This window comes from Pholcus phalangioides, unplaced genomic scaffold (assembly GCF_987345545.1).
Source record: "Pholcus phalangioides strain wild (caught in Gottingen) unplaced genomic scaffold, Ppha-v1.0 ptg000016l_1, whole genome shotgun sequence".
In the NCBI taxonomy this organism is placed as follows: Eukaryota; Metazoa; Arthropoda; class Arachnida; order Araneae; family Pholcidae; genus Pholcus; species Pholcus phalangioides.
In genome coordinates this window covers 1,175,988-1,198,612 of record NW_028301609.1, presented here as the reverse complement: position 1 = coordinate 1,198,612, position 22,625 = coordinate 1,175,988, and the positions used below count along the sequence as shown (strand labels likewise).

Sequence of the window (22,625 nt, the reverse complement as noted above, 5' to 3'; positions counted from 1 at the left end):
GCCTTGCATTTGTATTTTGTTAAAAGCTCCGAAAAAGTGGTGATGCTTAGGTGGTAGAGAAAGCAAGGACAGCCCCTGATTTTGAACTCTATCTCGGTCAGTAAATTTTGTAAGAATGTTGGACTTTTTTGCATTCTGAATATTTTGAATGTTTGCAAACATTTTTATAACTGGAAGTTATAGGACCAGGGGACAATATAAAATTTAGATTTGTTTTATTTTGTGACACAGTGTCTCACTCACTTCACTCTCAGAACCTCCTAATCAGATCATAGCCTGCCGCTCTGTCTCAATGAAAAGATTTTAGCAGGTGGTTGAAGAGGCCCTGGGCCATGCTGGAAGCTGTTCATGTATGTGTTGTGAACCTATTTCTGTGCAATGCTTGTTACGTGTAGTGCTGCTATCTGCTGTCAATTTTTCCAGTTATGAGTTAAGTACAATTATTGAATAATTGTATCGTTGTAGGCCTGTTGCCCTCTATGATGAGACTTTTCAAGGGTCATATATGTCATGATAGCAACCCCCCTTTAAAGTATTCAATTCAAAGTTAACATGTTCCTACATTCTTTCCAACGCTGAGAAACCTCGAGGTGCATTCATTTTATTTATATCGGATATAACTTGCTGATCCATCAACAACATTGACGCCAATATATGAAAGCATAATCACGACATAAAAAAAAAGTTGTCACACCACAACATTCCTTGTTTTTTAAATTTTCAAATATGTCTCTGCCATCAGAAAAAGATGGAGACATTTTCATCTTATGAATCACTGCTACCGCTGAAATCTAGAAATAACCAGTTCGAATCTAAAACTTTTTTATTTTTCGGTTTCTTAGCTTGTGATGAGTGCAAAGACGTCTTATCCGACCAATCGGTTGTTTGCCTGAGCAAAGAAACCAAAATTTAACTCTCGACTTGCCTTACAAGAACGAAAGGAGACAGACTTGCTCTGGGAATACAGCTTGATGAAAGTGTAGTTAGAAGTATTCATCTAGGCACTTCGGGATCCTTTGTGTGATGCATCCTGTAATTCTGAAAAAAGTTCTAAAGGCACTTAGTGTGTGATTATATATCTCAAAGACATAGAGAAAATAAGTATACCAAGCACTTAGTGACCAGAGGTCGAGAAATGGTTTATAAAGGCCATCGTTCCAGATGGTGACTGGTGAGTGACTAAAATATGTTATGTTCATTGTTAACGATTGTCTTTTATAGGTGAGTAATGATTATGATGTTGATACAAAATATAAAAATATAAGAATAAAAATCAAATAGCTCAATATATATCTTGAGTACTTCATTTAAGCAGCTTATTATTTTGTTTAAGATGTTAGCAAACATGGCACGCAACAAGACTTTTCAATCGGCTCATATTCACTCTCAAAACTGGAACGGGTTAACTCCTAAACACATTTTGAGCATTTTCTAAATTGAAACCATACCTCTACGACAAACGGTTGATGAGATAAAAGCTGAGTTAGGACTAATAGGACAAGTTGTATATCAAGGGACTACTAATTTGCTTTTATGCTCCCTGAAAATTCACTAAACCATATGATACGAGCTTTCATCATTCAAGTTTATATATGTTATTGCTGTTCTACCAGAGAATCGCTTCATGTTCGTAAATTTTTGTAAGAGATAATAACATTTAAAGATTTTAGGCTACAAAAAAAACCTCTAGCAAATACCAGACCACAAACAATAGTGTCGACCATACAGTGAATCAATAAATTTGGGATACACAATTCTGCCTCATACTTATTCAGAGGTTCCACTATAAATGACTGTATTGAGTAAAAATTATACTATAGGATCCATGAATTAAATTTTTTTCATCTTTTTGCAAAGGGTATTTGATGCACTTTAGCACATTAATGGCATGACTGCTATTGCTAGAGTTCAGCCCAGTGTTTCTCAAAGTGGGAAATATCACTCCTTGAGGTGGGAGGAAGCAATGGAATAGTCTATGGGGTAGTAGAAAGCTATGGGTACAATATAAGACTATGGGTTGACTTACGTTGGGAAAGGGGGTGATGAGGAAAAATTCTAAAGATGCAGACGGTAAAACAAATAAGTTTGGGAAACTGGTTAATAGCCTACTGAAACCTAGTATTTGATCCATATCTAGGCCAACATAAAAAAATATATTCTTACACGAATAACAGAGCATACTGTTATATTGTAAAATTTTTACTGTGATAATGCAGCAAGACTGATCGAAAAGACAGGTTTGAGAGTGAGAAAGAATATGGAATTGTTGAATAAGAATAATATTGTATATATATACAGTACATCCTCAATTATCTGAGCTAATAGTACGGAAAGGGAACACAGATAATCGAAAAACACTATTAAACCAGTGGGAGTGAAAAAAAATATAAGTATTTATGAATTTTACCTGTTTAAAATGACTTTCCAGTGTATATATATTATCCTAGTGAAAAAATATATTAAATTACTTATTTCCATGGTTATATAGCCACGATACTATTATACTGGGCTTCACTGATGGCAGAATCCTTATACCTTGTCTTTCCATTGTTAAGAAAACCAATACATTTCGAACAACGCCTCTTATACACGAGGAGCTTTCTCCCAGCATCGACTGCAAGTGGCTGTTTATATTCAAATGCAGATTGCCCCACAGCAATATTTGGTTCTTAGATCTTATGTGTACATTTCAACGCATTGACATGGGGCCTCTGAAAATGAGGAGGGGAGTTCTGCAAAGCATGAAGAAATCCAGTACTACGAAATGGGAATGTTTGTTTTCATTACCACCTGCACAAAATCTTACGTTACCAATAGAGGAGGACAAAACACTAACAACAACAACAATACGGATAAGGAAAAACTTTACCTGAAATTAAAATTTCCATACACAGTTAATCCGCTGCCTGGTTAATCGAGGTTCTACAATATTTGCACTCAGCTCGTTTTCTTTGTTGTGAAATACGTATCGATTATTGTTTTGTGTAATAAAAGTTTGTTATTGTCTCTACCTTCATTTATGCATATATCATATAATATTTTATAGGTATATTTTTCAAAACAAACAAAAAATAGTTATTAGTACTTTGTTCCTTTGTCTTCGGCAATATCATTGGCATATTTGACACATTGATGTTTGGTACAAAGCTTGAAATACCGCATAACTGGCCTTCAAATAAAATAAAAAAATAATATGATTATAATAAGTATCTATGTTCATATACCTATCTAAATCCAGTACCTATGTTCATATACCTATCTAAATCCAGTACCTATGTTCATATACCTATCTAAATCCAGTACCTATGTTCATATACCTATCTAAATCCAGTACCTATGTTCATATACCTATCTAAATCCAGTACCTATGTTCTGTAGTCTGTTCAGGGAAATGTTTGCAGTGAAGGGGAAGCTACAAGGGAAGAGCAACACTCGTTTCTATGGCAACGAAAGCCACTTAACCAATGTATGGATGAGCAGCCTCAGTTAACTATAGTCAATTCTGGCCAAGTTCACTGGGAAAAGTTATTCTTTGTGTGTAATATAATGCACGTAAAAAATTACATAGCACTTTAGTAATAATTAAATATTTAAAAAAAATGCTGTCAATACTTTCCGAAATTAAAGCACTGTTTTTTAAATGTTCTTTTTTTTTAATTGAAAATAGTTTTAAAATTTAGAAAAATAATAAATATCTTGCATCAGTGGGATGTTTATTATCATTGATGTGCCATGAGTATCGCTAAAAATTTCAAAAAGCATGGCAATATTTTTCTGCAACATTTCCCTTCCCTCAACTTAAACTTACTTAGTCGCCTCAAATTGGGAATATCCATGTCTGCTCTATTGGATTTAGCATGATTACATAAAAGCCTAGAGCTGTTGGTCCATATAAATGCAATTTTTTTTATTCTATAAATTGTTCTTTTCCACAGGCCAGCAATCATATTTAATACTCGGCTAACAATGGTTAATTCTGGCATATTAAAGATGGCTGCGTAAGAAATATTTCTATTTGTTTCAACTGTTTTACTTGATGGTGTACGACTGCTTCCAAGACTTAACTACCACAAAATATAAGATGGGAAAAAACATTCAACCATAACCACAGTCCTTGATAGGCCTCACTCACTTTTTCTGGTATGTTTATTGGCGACCGATTCCAGAAAAAAAAATACATACTGATTGAATGTTTGTTTGAATCTATGACTCAATTTGAAAATGAAGTGAAGAATTAATATAATGGGTAATATTAACCCATAATATTAATATAATGGGTTCTTGATTCAACAATATTCAACAATTAAAAAAATTAAAAAAAAACATTTTAGCGAAATGCACATCAATAACACATAACAGTGATTTTGAGAAGAAAACTTTCAAGAATATAGAGCCAAAATGTAGATGCAGTTAATATGGAGCATTGATAATGGAAACCAATATTTTTTTCTAATTAATTAGCTATGAATTCCATCCGTTTCAAACACCATGTTTTTTCAGTATTTTTTCCAAAATCATGTAATACTGAAAATTTCTGTGTGCATATGCTTCTCAGTAAACTCTGATATGGGGAAACTATATATATATTCTGCAACACTAGAATACAATCTCTACGATTAGCTTCACTGCAAACTTAACCATGAACAGACTATGGTCAAGTCTGCAAGAAATAGAGAGAATGCCATATGATATGGTATATAGGGTTGTGAACAAATGGAATAGCTAAACTCTGGGGGTCGTGAATTCTAACACAATTGACCGGTTTAAAAAGAAATGATATAACCATATCGGGATAAATCGAGAAGCTATCGTTACTTAGTCTATCTTAATCTTTATCAATCGTAATCTTTATTAATTGTATATTTATATTTTATCATAATTATTGCTCTCATTGAGTTGCTCTGTACAATTAAGATACACATTATTTTGCAAAAAAAAACAAAGCATCATGGAGAAATTGACAGTTTTTATTGAAATTAAACATGTGTAAAGCTCATATATACAGATAATGAAATGATTAAAAATTCAAAGCCATTAGGACCCATCAATGACTGGCAATTGCACATTGAATGTTCAAATCAGTAATCAGTGAAACCCCATTGGCGGAGATGCATGCTTGTATACATGGATGTAAGGACTGATAAAGATTCCTAATCTCATCTTGCGATACATTCTCTGTCAGACATTCATCAATTGCTGTGCCAGATCGCGACATTTTTGGGGCGCCCGAATCTGGCAGCATACCATGTCCCATACATGTTCGATTGGCAAAAGGTCTGGTAACCTTGATGGGCAAGGAAAAGTATCAACAGCACGAAGGCAGTCCACATATATGTGAGCCATTTGGAACCTGACATTATCTTGTAGGAAAATGGCCCCAGGATGAAGTGCCATGAAAGGTAATGCAACTGGCCTCAGGATGTCATCAACATATCATTGAGCTGTTAAAGTTGTATGCAATATGACTAGAGGCAACTTGCTGTCGTAAGAGATTGCACCATCACACCAGGGATAATGACTGCATGCCTATCTAAAACAAAGGCTGATTGAGACTGCTGGCCCCAGCCCTTCCACACAATGGTCCGATAGTCATCTGTTTCAAGGCTGAAGAGAGATTCATCGCTGAATAGTATGTGATGCGAGTCTGCTGGCGATCATGATGATTGGCTGGGACACCACTCTAGATGACTCTGCCAATGTTGTGGGGTTAAAGGTAGATGCCTTATTATTATGCTATGTGACAATGAATAATGGATGATGGACTTGATGGGATTTGTTCTTGAAGATCCTGGCCAACCTAGTGGCTACATTTCTATCTGACTTTATACTGGAACTCCCACCGAAGTCAAATGCAACGTGAATGACTGTGAACTCAATCCTTTGAAATTCTCTGCAAAATTGGATAGGGTAGAAGGCAGTGTTCGCCATGTTTGCCAACACACATCAAAATTCAATTTTACTCCCTACAAATTTTATTGAAAATTGAAAACACTCCTTGAAATTTTAAATAATTTTTTTTAAATGGAGTTATTTCTTTTGTTTTTCATTAACAAAAAATATCTCTTTTCACAAAATGACCCCTGTATATTTTGGGGAGGAGTGAAATTGCTCTTTAAAATTATCTTTTTGGTTAACACTGGTTAGAAGGTGATAATAATGACTGATATGAAAGATCCTGCTTTTTGGTGACATGAATGTTTTAATTATTTATTTGTCACTGACCAAGATGATTCTATTAAAAACCTTGATTGCAAATATGTATGTACTAGGAAATTTAATAGTAACTGATCCAAATTTTCAGGTATCATTATTATAGCCTTGAGAAAATAAATGCCTTGTTATAAAAATTTATTTCCAACTGTTGGTTCAGTTAAAAATAAGATTGACGGGGACGCTGTTACAAGTTGCAAATGCATATCTTGGGGTACACAAGCCTCCTACACGTTTCAAGGAATATGCAAGCCTTTCACGTGTCTATGGCTAGGTAAGCCTCTTACATATTACAAAGCACATGCAAGCTTTTTATGCATGCCTAGGGTTGCACGTTATCTAGACAATTCTAGGAATACTCAGGTGTACTATGTATTTCCAAGGGGGCTACTGAAAACATAAGAGGTTAGGAACCACTGAAATAGACCATTGATAAAATTAAGCAAAAGCATCTCCATCGTAAAGATTGTTTTGTTGAATTAGCTGTGATAAAATTTGATACTTGATTTTTTTTAAATTCCATTCAAAATATTAAAAATATGCATGGCAAAAAAAATGTAAAAAATAAACAAACAGAAATGCAAATTTGTATCATTTCACCTCTTCTGAAAGAATAAGGGCTCCCTGACATAGGGATACTGAAGTCTCAAGACTGATAGGAGACTCAGTATTCAGAGAATCTAACATGTATATTTCTATGGAGCTCCTCACACAAGGATATCAGTGAATCTTTGCCAAAATATCAGATATGACTGAGTCACTGGCAACTTGGCGTGATAGTCGAAACAAATATTTTTGCAGCGCAACTTCATAGTATTTCTTCATATTTTCATTGGTCTAGCTTGCACGCTGGGACTACCACACTTTGGATTTAACTTGTATTTTTAAAAGAAATGCTCCCTGATGCAGGCCCCCATAATTTTCCTCGACACACACGTGTGTGGGAGGATAGCAAAAACTCAATTCCCCCTCCAAGATAAACACAGTTATATACTGCATTTTCTCTCGGTATGGTAAGAACAACTCTTATCAAAATAAAGCTCCTTCGTTTTATAGAACTACCATTCGCTTAAAATAATGGATATTTACAACATGTGTGTGAATTTGATTTACCTTAAGGATTATTATTATGCAGTCACTCATCAGAACTCACAGGTAATTAGTTGATTTATTAATTCTTGGTAAGTCTTTTGTCTAATCCCATAGAATGCAAGGAATCTGATTCCTGTTGGCCGTAATGAATAGAGTACGATTAATGTTATTTTCAACTAACTATAATACCCAGAGCTGCCTGGGTTCTCTTCAATTGCAGTGAGAGGATTGGAAAAGGGACAAACCATTATAAAGACATATAAACTATGATACATATACTGACAGGATTAAAGAAGTGACAAACCATTGTAAAGGCATATACGTGTTCGAAACACATTGCTAGGGAACCACGGTAACCAAAGTAAACGTTCCGAAAGTGATTGTTGAGGCCGAGAAACCATTGTTGCCCAACAGTTTTTTGCCCATTTCGGACATTTGTCCATCTCTGGCAAACTTTTACAGTAGCCTATCGTTCAAGTCAGGTTCCATTAAATATATATGAAAAATTTGATGATGATAGATCTAAAAAATTGTAGATTTGTATAGAAAGATGCATGGATAGTACTCATGTACCATAATTTTTGTCCACATTTATCCTTTTTACACATAAATAATAGTGTAGGATGATTATTTATAATTACAGTAAAACCTCGTTAAGTCGTCACCCTGATAAGTCGTCATTTTTCTTCAGACCCTTCCAGCTCTCATAGACCACAATGTTATTAAACCCTCGTTTACTCGCGGCCAATTTATGTTAAGTCGTCACTATGAAAGAGTATGAGAAAGAGGAACAAAATATTTTTATGGCTTCCATTAAAAAAAGAGCTTGTTAACAGCATTGCCATATGCTTAAAAGTCACCATAAAATCCTATATACCCAAACAGAACAGTTTAAGTAACGAAAGTTACGCTGGGGAAGTTTATTTGCCGACTAAGGTTTTTGGAACGTTGGGGACTGTTCAAGCTAGATCTCATTTCTGCCTGGTCTCCATTGGAGGAACTGGACAAACCGCGAGACACCCAAGCTCTGTTGCAAGAAGTAACGTAAGCAGTTCGCCCCCCCCCCCCCTCCCGGAAGGCATCTCTGGCAAAACCAAAATTTATTGATATGTCAAAGATTACATATACTGCAAGGAAATCAAAATTGATGTAAATCAAATTAATCAAGTTGAAGTCAAAGTGCAACGAGCACGGATAATAAATAATCATAGAAAGCATGGACTCTACTAATTCAGGACTCGAAATTTAAACAAAATATCTTTGTTGAAAAAAATTAGACATTCTTTCCTAAGTTGAGGTCTTACTTTTCCCTGCCCAGGGCCCCTCCACCAAATCAAAAGTGTTCAAGATTACTTTGTAGTTGCATCATGAACTACTGATTAAGAATTGAAACACTAAAATTAAATTTGATGTATATGTAAAATTAATGTGCAATAAAGAGTTCTGTTATGTTAAACAGTTGCTCTGTTAGTCTATAAATTTAAAATTACTAGTATAAATCAAAGTGTACAGTACATTTCACCACAATAACTTAAGTAATAAGAGATAAAAAAGATTAAAAAATTGCTATTATTTTTTCTTTTGCAATCTATAAATTTTATTAATATATTGTTATTTTGATTTATACTTTAGTAAATGTCATATTACTTTAAATTTATATAATTTCCCATAACATCGCACATTAAAACTGATGGACCTCCGCTTAAGCCGTCATAATTTTTTGATAACTTGAGGTGACGACTTATCAAGGTTTTACTGTATAACAAAATATCATCACTTTATCGCTACTAGAATCGCTAAAAATTTAATTTTTTTCCTGCCCCAGTTCATATTGCACAGGGAGATAAATAGACGAACTAGATGCGTCATTTTTACTCGTTTTCCCAGGCTTTGAGATTTGTCTTTTAGTAGCGCCGTATGAAGAACAGGCAACTCCACTCATCCAAGTCAAACCAACTCTCAAGTTAAGGATACTCTAGTTTGATTTGAGTATCCTCATGTGTGGAGGCCCTAATACTTAGAGGAAAGTTACTTCCACATGAAATGAACAATATGCTTAGAAATAAAAATTGCATAAGTATACGTACGAGGTGACAGGGTGACGAACTGCAAGTTCTGAGAATCTGCAACTACTGGAATAGAATTTTGCATGATAGATGACTTGACAGATGAATCAGCACTGACAGCTGGGATAGCAGCTTGTAATACTTGAGCATCAATCATAGAACTATTATCTGTTACTAAGGCCAGTTGGGAGTGCTTGATGATTTCACTCTCGCTCACAACAGCAGATTTACCATTTTCGTAATGCAACTGCGCAGTTTGTACACCATCGGTTTGATCCACAGAACTTGCTAACAATATGTAAGCAGAGGATCCAGAATTGATATCAACAATATCTGTAGATGTGCTTGGAATGAAATATACCACTTGCGACTCTTCGACTGTTTGTATTATGCATGTTTCCTTTGACGCGCTGCTGGATACCGCAACATTTTCGGGCAGTTGCTTGGTATTTTTTCCTCCAGAAACATTCACAGATTTCATAAGCTCCTCTATATCTGTTGCAGATGGTGGTTCTACAGAACTTAATTCCTGGATTTCAGAATCCAGACGATCTGTACGTTCTTCTGCTAGATCTACTTCGATGACTTCAGATTCACTTTTACCATCTTCGTCAGAATGCTGTTCCGAATCGTTTTTCTTTTTAGATTGCAAAATTGGTTTTTTCTCAATTTTATTTCTCAACCTACTGCTCCTTCTTCGGGTGTCCAAACCACATGGAGGCGATTTTGAATTTTGAGCAATGGATTGATTTCTATCAGAACCTACACAACCTACACAGGGTTTTCTTTCACGAAGTCGTTTGGATTTTACAGTATATGGTAAATCAGTCTGAGTATCAGAGTCCCGCTTTGTTTTCTGTTTTGTTTGAATTATATTTGGATGTTTGTGGTCACTTATTTGAGATGATGACAGTTGCTCAGAAGATGCACAATTGTCCTTATTATCTGACTCTTTCTCACTTTGAGATATTATTTGAATATTTTCTTGAGATACAGAACTCAAGCAGACTTCATTATCCAACTTTTCTTTATTCAAAGAAGTTTGATGTGGAGGATCTTTTGTCCTTTCAATGTCCCTGTTAGAGTGAAAGAGGACAACATCTGACCTCTTCGTGACACTGGAGGTAGCGCTAGAAGGTCTAAGGTTTTTCGAGTTCTCTAATGATGGATTTAATGGACTGAACAATAAATCTTGATTGCAACCAGGTTCTAAGTTGTCTCTGCTTGACTCCCATTTTGCTGTTTATGACATGAAAAAATAAAAATATACATGATTCACACATTTATGTATTTCAAACATGTTATGAATTTTAAAATATTTTATATATACTTTTTCCTTCTTTTCGTGTATATTCATTTTTATGCTAATGTCACCAACCCCCCCCCACCCTCCTTAATATTTTGTTATAGGAGAATGAAAATTTCAAATGTTGATTATAGGACAACATTCTCCTCAATACAGTCAGACCTGCTCACAATGCTTACATTAAGACCTGCTCGCTCGCTCACTCACTCACTCACTCACTCACTCACTCACTCACTCACTCTCTCTCTCTCTCTCTCTCTCTCTCTCTCTCTCTCTCTCTCTCTCTCTCTCTCTCTCTCTCTCTCTCTCTCTCTCTCTCTCTCTCTCTCTCTCTCTCTCTCTCTCTCTCTCTCACACACACACACACACACACACACACACACACACACACACACACACACACACACACACACACACACACACACACACACACACACACACACACACACACACACACACACACACACACACACACACACACACACACACACACACACACACACACACACACACACACACACACACACACACACACACACACACACACACACACACACACACACACACACACACACACACACACACACACACACACACACACACACACACACACACACACACACACACACACACACACACACACACACACACACACACACACACACACACACACACACACACACTCCTCGTCAAGTGTATTATCTCCATGCTATAAGATCAGTGAAAGAAACTAAATAGTTTTGCAGTCCTTTTTTTTGGATTTATTTTTCATTTTTTCTGATTATTGTTTTCATTTTCCCATGGTTCCCCTTTTTGAATTTCTCATTAAATTTGAGCTGCAGTAAAAAGCCTGCTCACTAAAAGCGACAGAACTGTTTTATTTATTTTATTATTTTATTTATTTAAAATACAAAGCTACAGGTTTAAACCCAATTACAGCTTGCAGTAAAAATAAAAATTAGCACAGAATAGAAAAAAACGACATGATAAAGTACACAAAAGACAAATAAAAAGTATCAAAAATTACGCAAAATACAAAAATTCTATACAAATACTGTTATACAATTAACACTGTGCCAAACAAAATGCATTACTTTGGTAATCAAATCCAGACTCTCGCTACAAGCAGGCTCGTTATAAGCAGCAGGTGTGAAAATGTGTGACAGTTAAATGGCACATCTGATATTATTTTGTGTTGATTAAGCACTTAAATTTTTGTGATAAGTATAGATCCACACATTTAAAAAATAACAGAATTTCTCAAAAGTGTGGATTATATCCACTGAGTATTATCCCCCTCCCCCCCCCCCTTATTTTCTGGGAGGTTTGAATAGAAATATTTTTTTAAATAAAAAATTAATTTGTTAAAGATTTATAGATGACTTAATCTTTTAGGCGCAAGTGAACCCTACAACTGTTTCCATTCCTGAATATTTTATCATTAGTGAATGAAATTTGCATACTTGGATTATACAATTTTTTTTCTCAGAGTAGTCAAGTTCATATATGTGGATTATATACAGCAGTGGATTATATGCAGAAAATTGCGGTAACATATCCATTTAAAATTAGATGATAGACTAAGTACATACTGCTCAAGTGATTCAAGAACTGTTCAAAAACTGGATCAGACTCTGTTCTTGAGAGAATATCTTTGATCAAGTCATACTGAGTATCAGCACCCTGCTAAAGATATTTAAATAAATAATTTATCTATTTTATTCACAACTGCTTTCCCTAAAATTCAAAAAGATCAGCAAATCAATCAAAAATAATGAAACCTATAGCAACAGTTGACAAACTGATGAAATCAGACTTCAAGATTAAAAATAACAAACAGTTTGAAACTTGTGCACTTTTCTATAATATCTTTATAGATTATATTTTGTCAGCGTTCAAGCAAAAGCCACCACCAAGTCCACAAAATTTTTTTGATGGACTACTGCAGTTAATTTAAATTTTCAATTAATTGTTTCATGATATGAACCATGAACTAGTTAAAAATCAACAAATCTAATATAGTGGATTTGTAGTTCAGTGAGCACGAACTCCAAGGAAAGATTGAGATATCTGTTGCCTCTGTAGCAAAACTGGATAAGACTCTGTTCTTGGAATATCTTTGATCAAGTCATACTGAGTATCAGCACCCTGCTAAAGATATTTAAGTGGTGATATATGCTAGTGGTCTAGGATGTTCATCCAGAAAGTGAAAGGACATGGGTTCGATTCCCCGCAGGGACAATTGAATTTTCTCTTTCCAAAATATATCTTCACATCAGCTAGCTGTTAAAAATCTATATGGATAGCGGAGAGTGATATCATCGTTGTATAAGTCACCATCTGGTGGCATTGACAGCAATTGTGAGCTTTGGCCTGAGTTACGTACGACCGTCCACGTACGGTCCCGTTCAGTGCACACGACCTCCAAGGAAAGATTGAGATATTCGTTGCCTCTGTAGCCTAGTACGTTCACCCGGAAGTGAAAGGATGTGGGTTCGATTCCCAGCAGGGGCAGTTGAATTTTCTCTTTCCAAAATATATCTTCACATCAGCCAGCTGTTATAACCCTTTGTATTGATAGCAGAAAGTGACATCATCCTCAGAAATCTACTGTAGGAGTTAGAAATCAAAAGTTTGAATTAACAAATCGCAAAGTTGGACCTAGTGACTTTAGCCTGAACACCGACTGTATGCAGTCGATGCCCATTATAAAAAAAACTCCCATTTCTCCACAGGAAAACAAGCATTACATTGAAAGTTTTTAGAAAAGAAGTTAGGGTCTTAAGAGAATTCCATACTTGGATGGAATAAAAGTTATATAATTCATTTTGTTAATGTAAGAAGTTGCAATTAAAATGCACTAGATTAGAGAATAACAACAAAATTTTAATAATGAATCACTCGCACAAATTCACTTACGTGCAATTTAAGGTTCAAGGGTATCATATTGCACTCATTTCAGACAGCCATGTTGAATGAATGTAAATGAGAAAGTGCTGATTTCAAGCATGAAAACATATGTCTGATTTTCCATATACTCTTATTATATTTCTGAAGAAAAATGATTCCTTATGAATGCCTATTGGAAGACATTCTTTTATGTTGTGATCAGAACTTTTCGAACTTTTTCATACCCTTTCTCTTTGATCCAGATTCCGAGAAACCCGACCAGGAGACATGAGGGGGGGAGTCAGACATATACACATGAATATTTATCAAGCTTCAATTGTTTCTTTCATCATTATATGCAAATTATACCAAATTCTCCAATATCAAAAGTAAAATACAAACAAGGATGTTGTAATTTTTTTCCACAAAAAAATAAGTGGACAGAGACGAGTTCGGACATTGTATTGAATTGAACGATCTTTGAAGGTTATGATATTGGATGCAAAATAAGATGAAAAGGAAAACATTTGGGACTTATTATAGTAATCATTATAATGGAGATGTTACAGTAATGCATGGTTGTAATAACGAGTGTTGACTGTAATATTTTGGTTTACTAAAATCCAGTGAAATCTCAATGTAATGATACTATGAGAACCACAAAAAATATCTTTTTAGAGGGATTATCGTTATATAAAGAAGCGATAGTTTAACATTAGACTACAGCCATTTCAGTAAAAAAAGCAGTTTTCTATTACAAAAGTCTAATGTTTAACTTTTGATATATAACAATAATATCTCTCAACAACAGCATTTTTTCTGGGTCTGCAGAGTATCATTATATCAGGATCTCCAACTATTAGTAAAATAAGGAATGGTGTAATGCTGTTTTCATTAAGAATGGAATACCATTTTAAAAAAGCAAATTTAGCTTCAGGGAATGAGAATTTAAAAAAAACACTAGTCAACAATAAGTTCGTGCATTGTCATTATTAAACTCTACAAATTTTTGTGACAGATGTTGGACTAGTATCATGATTGTACTGAAAAATGTTATAAATAATTTCAATTTTTTTTTTTTTTAACCTGCGAATAGGGTTGAACTTCTTTTGACCTTCCACTTTCAGCAGAGGAGCATGACTCCTGTTCAGCACCTTTAGCTTTGTTGATGTTCTCCGCTATTTTTTCAGCCAATGGTGGGAATGTGATAAGGTCATCAATGGAATTCTAAAATAAAAATAAAAATTCTATACATAAAAAATTGTATTGTTTTTCATTTTTATCATGTAAGCCAGTAATTCTCAAAGTGTGTACTCAAATATCTTGGGGCACTGCAAACCATTGTCAGAAGCCCAGCGGTGAGCTATCTTTATTATTGTGCACTTATATTCAATATCATGAAGTGGTTCTTTGTCTGACTATTCTGAGAAGCCACGGATATATGTCCACTAGGGCAAGGGAACCGCAGAAGAAAGAAGTAAACACCACTGATATAAACTTTAAAGATCAAACATTAATTTGTTACATACAGAGTTTAAATATACTTTAAGTTGTTATCTGGCAACACTCCTGGTGGAATTCTGGATACATTATCATTGACAAACCGGAAAGAGTGGCTAGCACATCTCCACTTAGGGATATACAAAAAAAATAGTCACGTGTTGATTGTGATCACTACTTACTACTGTCACCATGCTGACTTAATTATACCTTTGGTGTTGTGTTTTAACTAATGATAATAATGCAATACATACTAGTCATTCATCAGTATGATTTTGCTGTTTTCACAATTTTTTCTCCACCACTCTTTCAATTTTACAAAATATTTGTTACGTGCAAAATGTTTTCCTCGATACCAGTGTCTCACATTTTGGACTGTAGTGCCACAGCAAGTTGGAACTATTTTACATGTGCCTGTTCAGTGCTTTGAAGGACTATTCTGGAGAGAAACAAATCATTGATAACACTGCTTAACACCGATTTTTTTCTCAAAGATATTTCGGTGATTTCATGGAGTTGATTTTAAATCAGACACTAGTTTTATCAGATTGCTCTGGTTTTTGAGAAACGTGAAAATTAAATTTCAATATTAATTAATTTATAAGCCTCATAAAAATCACATTGAAACTGCACATTAAATAAATACTTTAGCAAGACATTTCAGTAATTTTGAGGCTCTGAATTCAAATCTGGCATTCGTTGTGTCAGATTGGCTCTAGTTTTAAGATAAAGTGAACAAAATGTAAAAATGAAAAAAAATGAAAAGCCGCATAAAATAGTAGCATCAGACTACATTGAAATAGTGTATTATATGAATTATTTCAAAAACCAGAACCAATCCAACAGAAGTGACACCAGTCTTGAAATCAGCAGCCCAAAAATACCCAAAAGTTAAAACTGCCTTGAGAACATACTTTTTTTTTAACCTTGTAATTGATAAGACCTCAGGTGGCAAAAGTTTCAGGGCCACAACTGTAAACTGCTTTTAAAAAATGCAATCAAAAGATTGAAAAATATAGAAAAATTGAGACAAACCCATGGATCAGAGGAATCTTCCACAGAGAGACTAAGCACAGGCATTTCGAAATATGTATTTTTAGACAATGGTGAAGGATGAGTTTGTTTTACGAGTGGTGAAGCCTCTGAAATCAGCCTACGTCGTGGGATGATGCTGAAAAAAATAATATGTTTGACTGACAAATGGTACCAATACAGCGATTTCAAATAGCATTAAATATGTGTGAATTCTCAAAACATATTATGAATATTTTTAAAAAACTTCATTCATTATAACCAGGGTTGGCAGGTTTTTGACACATGGCAGTTTTTGATGATTTAAACTGCAGTTTAAACTGTCACGTCAAAAACTGTCAAAAACCTCAAATATGGCTTTTCGATATAAAAATTCCCATTGGAAATGCACACGTTAATTGCATGTAATGGTTAAAGTGACTATGTTATACAAAGAATAAATATTTAATATGATTCTAAAATAATTTTCTACTCTCGACAGAATTATTTTGGACAATATATGTTTTTTTCTTATAAAATTTGAATAAAGCATAACATGAACATTGAAGGGAAAACTGTGGAACGATTTGACATTCTTTGATTCAAGATGATTCTTGACCTTCCAAAATTTCTTCAACTGCTTATATATGTTTGCATTGATATAAACAGTCTGCTGTCCTCTTTTTACAACAGATAAGTGTTTAAAAAAGTTTATTACATCATGTATGTAATGTTGATTTCTGTTATTATTAAATTATCTAGATAACCACTGATACTTAAAACTCTTATTGCACATAACATTGAAATATATCTAGAGATCAAAATACTAAATTGTAAGACTAAAATGTCATTTAATTTGGCAATGCTAGCTTGTATATGTCAAACTTAGTTATTCTTACTTTTGCACTATGATATGGTACATTTACTAGCATTTATAATGCAATGGTTTTCCAATTGAAGCTGTATTCAAATGTGCAAAACAAATGCTTTGGGTATCAAGTCTTGTCAGCTCTGCTTTGGTTGAAAATACTCTTTAAAGCTCTGTGAATTTATACACTCTGATCTAAGAAATTTTTAGGTGAAAATAAATGAGTTTAATTAGTGCATTAACAGATGCTGGGTGATAATTTTTATATGAAATAAAATTTTGGGCAGATCAGAAAATTTAAAATATCAAAGTAGATATTTTTCTTCAGTAATTATCATTCTAAATATAAAACCCTTTAATCTAAATAAAAGTAAGTGTTTTGTTATTTAACATATCTATCAAGTTAACAAAAACTATTTGACATCATTGACAGTAAGATTTTGATAGTTTTAATACAGAGTTTCTGGGGTCAAAACCTAACCCTGATGCCCTATCATACATATTTTGAATAAGCAGCTCTATTCCACTTAGCAAATTGAACACAGGTAATGAGTAGCTTAGATAAATAAACCATAAAATTATGTTTTATATGTTCTAGGCTCTTATGTTGAAGAATTCAAAATTGCAAATTATAATTAATATTTTGTTTTAATTATTGTAATAAATTAGTGTTTAAAAATAAAATATTGTAATATGCAAAAAAAGTAAGTTTTTCATCATGTTGTATACCTATTGTCTTCAAAACATTATCAAAAGGCATTCATTTAGATTTTTGGCAGTTTTCAACAGTTTTTGACGGTTTAAACCAGTTTTTGACGTCAAAAACTCAACCCTGATTATAACATGATACTGGGGAAACATCCTCTCCTTTTCCCCATTCCCCCAGTCAAATAAAATATCGGATCTTGAGTCCCAGTCCACAATTAAAATTATGGTCCTTGTATTGATATCATATTTATCTGTTTACATTATTTGTGGTGGAACAGTGAGTAAAGTAACAGCGAAATTCACCTTTTACGCTTTGGTGACTTCCATTCATCTTCTCTGAGACTCTTCCAATCTTTTACAGGTGTCGTCAATGATGGTAACAACGAAAGCTCGTGAGAGAATATCAACCTTGGTGAATTTGTTGCTGGTGCTCTTATATAAGGCGGAGGACCAGATGAATTCTCTGGGGTTGTAGAATACTGCATGGAAGACACCAAGACATTTTTACAACATACAGTAGAGTTCTGGCCAGTACTATTGGAAACAGTAGTCACAGTACAAGATACTTCAGCTACAGTGCATGACACTTCACTCACTGTGCAGACCACAGCACAATCTTCTTTGGCAACAGGTAATAGTTCTTGGCTGGGTGGAAATGACACTTGGGTTGAATACTCGTCCCTGCTTTGAGCATTTCGATAGGGTGAAACAGACACAACAGAATCAGTTGACCCATGTTGTAAACGCCCAGATGCTGGGGATTCTTCACAAAGCTGCACACTCGAAGAAGAAGAAATGTCAAGAGAATTTCTTTCATCAGTTTTATTCACAGGTTCTGTTTCACAGCTGATTTCCATTAGAGAGTTTGAGTCATTCGCATCTGCATCTTGACTACAATTATGACTAGTAGAATCCTGCCTTATTTCACTGATGAAACATGATTGTTGCTGACTAGTATAAACAGCAGATGTGGAAACACTGTCATTACATGCTGTTGCATGTGAAGAGCTTTCAACCACAGAAGAGTTTTTAGGTGAACTTTTAGATGACAGATGATCAGTAAAACACTGAACAGCAGCATCAATCCTTCTTCCTACCACAGTATCTGAAATAACAAGTTTTTTTACAAACAGAAAAGTTAAATTTTTTTAGCAGATTAAGAAAAGTTCAAGTATGAAGAATGCTTCACGAAGTATGCATTAAAAAAATAGACACTATACATTGCCATACCCATAAGCACAATTATGAACAATTTATCGTAAAAAATAAAATTTCAAGAGGACCAGGGTATGATTCCAGGTGGAGAGAATAAATTTTTCTTTCCAATGTTCATCTCAGCATAATATCCAGAATGTCTCTCTTTGACATGTTGAAATTAAATGAATGTTGAACAATGAAATCAAACATTGAACAATAGAATTCAACAGTAGCAAATGGTTTAGCTTCGGAGAGCACGTAAATCTGCTTGAGTTGTTAAAAAGCAACATTTTATGACACAGATTTTCTTCTTTTCAACGATATATTACACTAGTTTGCGCATTTTGTACTACCAAAGCTATGCATGAATTACAGAGACTATTTCTTTAAAAACAAATGAGTCAGTTTTGACCTTTGTATTTTTTGGATCTTAAAGACCTTATATATCAATGTTTAAAACCTGTTTTTATCCTCTTTACTTAGATGCCTTGTTCACTTTCATCACCAAGCAATGTCAAAAATTATAAGCGATGTAAAATCTCTAAAAAGATTTTAAGCCCGATGGATGAATTTTTTATTTAAAAACAATTTTAAGCAATATTCTGTATCTGAAAAGCCAAGATCACATAACATGTTCTTTAACCGCTGTCTATTCAAGGTTATAATACTGAATTTAAGGCAGACATATCTATAACTCTGTGTTTGCTATTCATATCATTATCAGGTCAGCTTGGAAATACTGCTTGGTGATCAGCATGGGAGTGTCGCTATTTTGTGTGAGCATCATGATCTCCACACAAAATAACGGCATTGTTTAAGGATGTAGGCATATCAAATGACTGCATAAATGATAGTCCGAAATGTTTATAACAAGCTTATAACCAGCAAAAATGCCCATTACATCCAGTCACTCGTTGAAATAATTTTAAAGTCAAAGCAATGACAATTTTAAAATAAGTGCTCATAATAAGTAAAAACAACCTTACATTAATATGTATACAAAAAAAATTTCCACCTTTTACTAGCAACTTTATTTTTGATTTCTATTTGATCTTCAACAGTTAAAACTTTGATTTTTGACATTTTCTTTCACCCCTCAAAAAATTGATACACACAGGAAAGGAAAAATTCTGATAATGATGCTCACACTCAAATAAAGGGAGTTAGTATCAAAATTTAAGAGATGACTAAATTAGACATTTTTATTTTAAATTCTGAGAGAGAGAGATTAGTCTGTTTCTTATCTTAATTTTCAATGCCCTTAACTTCCATCCAGATGAAGTGTTGCATATTCCTGCTCGTTGACAACAAACCTTAAGGGGCGATAGATCTTTCGTCAAACCATTTGAATGACATTTATCCATCAAGAGAATTCTCTTATTATGGAAACAGTAAAAAAAACCCAAACATTCTTCTGGTTCTTTTCTTGTGTGTGTATTTCTTTTTCAATATCTCTCTCATCTTAATAATTATTTTTTTCAATTTTCCCTCATTAAATCTGAGTTATCATGAAACACCTGCTTGCTAAAATAGACAGAATTGTTATACAATTAGCACTGTACTAAACAAAATGTATTCATTTGCTTGTTATAAATGCAGACTCTAGCAAATTGCTAACTTATTATAACCAGATCCAACTGTATTTGTCATGAACAGTTTACACGTGCACAAATTATCCACGAGATGGCTGCAGTGTTTGCTCACATCAAAAATCAAAGACCTTAATACACATAAACTACTTCTACTTCTCAACACTACATACATATCAGACACATTCCTCTGAGGAGTTTCTAACGAGTAGGTACATGCTGGAATGTGTTTTGTGTGTATGTGTGACCCCCCCTCTTATATATTCATATTGTCAGAACTGTGCTTGTTTTGTGTTCTCCTCTTTCAGACTGTATAAACTGGCCAAATTAACTTTGATTGCATTGTAAAAACTTGCCTGGTGATCAAACATTCCCTATCTACAATAAACTACAAGCAGGCGGCTCTCTTTATGTATCTATGAAAAAAAAATGACTGAAACATTATAAATCTCTAGGAATATAGTGATAAAATATGATTAGGAATCCACCCTTACTAGGCTGATCACCATCACCAGCATCTGTGTTTGCGCACAAAGTGATTTCAGATATTTCTGGGCTTCTATGAAGAGTCTGTGCAGGCGTGCGACTCCCGCCAGGAGTAACAGGAGAATGAGGACAACTTCTGCTTTTCGGAGAAAATGGTTCCTTAAACCTTACTTGTTGTACATCAGAAGAGGAAGTAGATCTTTTATGCCTATATCCTGCATCTCTGGATCCCTGTAAAAATTGGCAAAGAAAAATTATTAGACTTGAATAATAAACTTGTTTAAATTTTACCATAACTACAGATATTAATTGCAAACGAAAGCAGGAAAAAAATGAGAGTAAAACTTTTGATTACAAGTAACTCAGTTTACAAGTGGCTTGCAAGACAAGCAAAATGACTCAGTAAACAAGTGATGTCTCGCAATATAAGCAAATATTCCGAAAAAAATACTCGCAATACAAGTACAGTATATAGATGAGGACTACTACTTTACGGCAGACCAACTCCAGTCATATAGCCGATTTCCAACCATGGAGTTGGATGGGAAATGAAGGTACCATCTATCAGTGATTGCCCCAGGCTCTGTAGTTAAAGAACTGGTTTCTTATGTTCCTCCCCCGGATTCGTCGAACCCATGGACCCTGACGATAACCTTCATAGTGAAACACAAGCATTTTACCACTGCACCACTCAGGTGCCCTAGATGAGAAGTATGAATCAATGTATCAATCAAAGCATAGGTGTACGCAGAATTTTCTTGGGGGGGGGGGTCCAATTTCTTTCCCTTTTTACGGGGGGGGGGGGTTCACGTTTTTTCTTACAAAATAACACTATAATCTTGGCTTGATTATAGCAAATACCCCCCCCCCCCCTCCCTCCGTTGCATACACCAATGAATCAAAGCTTTCAAAGTTTGGAGGCATTCGTTTGACTTGGAGCGCATCCCCAGTTCCATGGAGGCACATTCATAGCATAAACCCATGAAAGACTGGTTGTCTCACGTTCCTGTTGTGCGTTAATAGAAGCAGAAATTCCAAAGAGAAGCTGCTTGCTCTTTTGCATCATTCCAAAAATACTCGAATCTTTAACATTAAATAAATAAAAGTATGATAATATAAGATAAATTGAGCTGCATTTTATCTTAGAAAAAAATTATGGTAGCCACAGGACAAATCATTTGAGAGTTTCCATTATTCCTTAAGGGGAAGTTTGCTTTGATATACAGATGTTATGTTGGATTACGAGCACATTTCTTCAAAAAAAATTATGCTCGCAAACCCAATTGCACTGTATTTACATTGATTCTTCGACCTCTAGGAAAATCTTCTTGGGAGTAATGCAACTTGAAGATAAAAAATATTCCCTAAAAATGCTTCAACTTCTCAATGAATATTTAACTAAACCAGTGTTTCCCTAAGGGGACAATGAAAAGTTCCAGGGGGCGATAGAAGCTACAGGTATAATATAGGATCCTATGAGTTTACTTGAGTTGAGGGGCAATGAAAGGAAAAAAAATTCTGAAGAAGGGGGGAGGCGATGAAAAAAAAAGTTTGGGAAACAATGAACTAAACCATCACAAAGTGAATGAGAAAAGGCTCATTCCCCATGCAAAAGCTTGGAATTTCAAACAATAAAATGTATGGTAGACCATCATGTGTACTTTTACTCTACATAGAAAACAATATAAAATGTTCATTAATTT

The 22,625-nt window shown here is 34.5% G+C and overlaps 1 protein-coding gene across 1 annotated transcript in view; it reads right to left on the bottom strand.

Annotated features, from left to right (window-relative positions):
* Positions 1-22,625, bottom strand: part of LOC149074855 (uncharacterized) — a 47,068-nt gene that overhangs the window by 14,087 nt on the left and 10,356 nt on the right. Inside the window, exons 5-11 of the mRNA XM_089245792.1 lie at positions 20,931-21,153; positions 17,954-18,755; positions 16,099-16,234; positions 14,650-14,790; positions 12,267-12,357; positions 9,390-10,607; positions 3,086-3,169 (exon numbers count right to left, since the gene is read on the bottom strand). Of these exons, the coding sequence (XP_089101918.1) occupies positions 3,086-3,169; positions 9,390-10,607; positions 12,267-12,357; positions 14,650-14,790; positions 16,099-16,234; positions 17,954-18,755; positions 20,931-21,153 (2,695 nt within the window). The remainder of the gene's footprint in view (positions 1-3,085; positions 3,170-9,389; positions 10,608-12,266; positions 12,358-14,649; positions 14,791-16,098; positions 16,235-17,953; positions 18,756-20,930; positions 21,154-22,625) is intronic.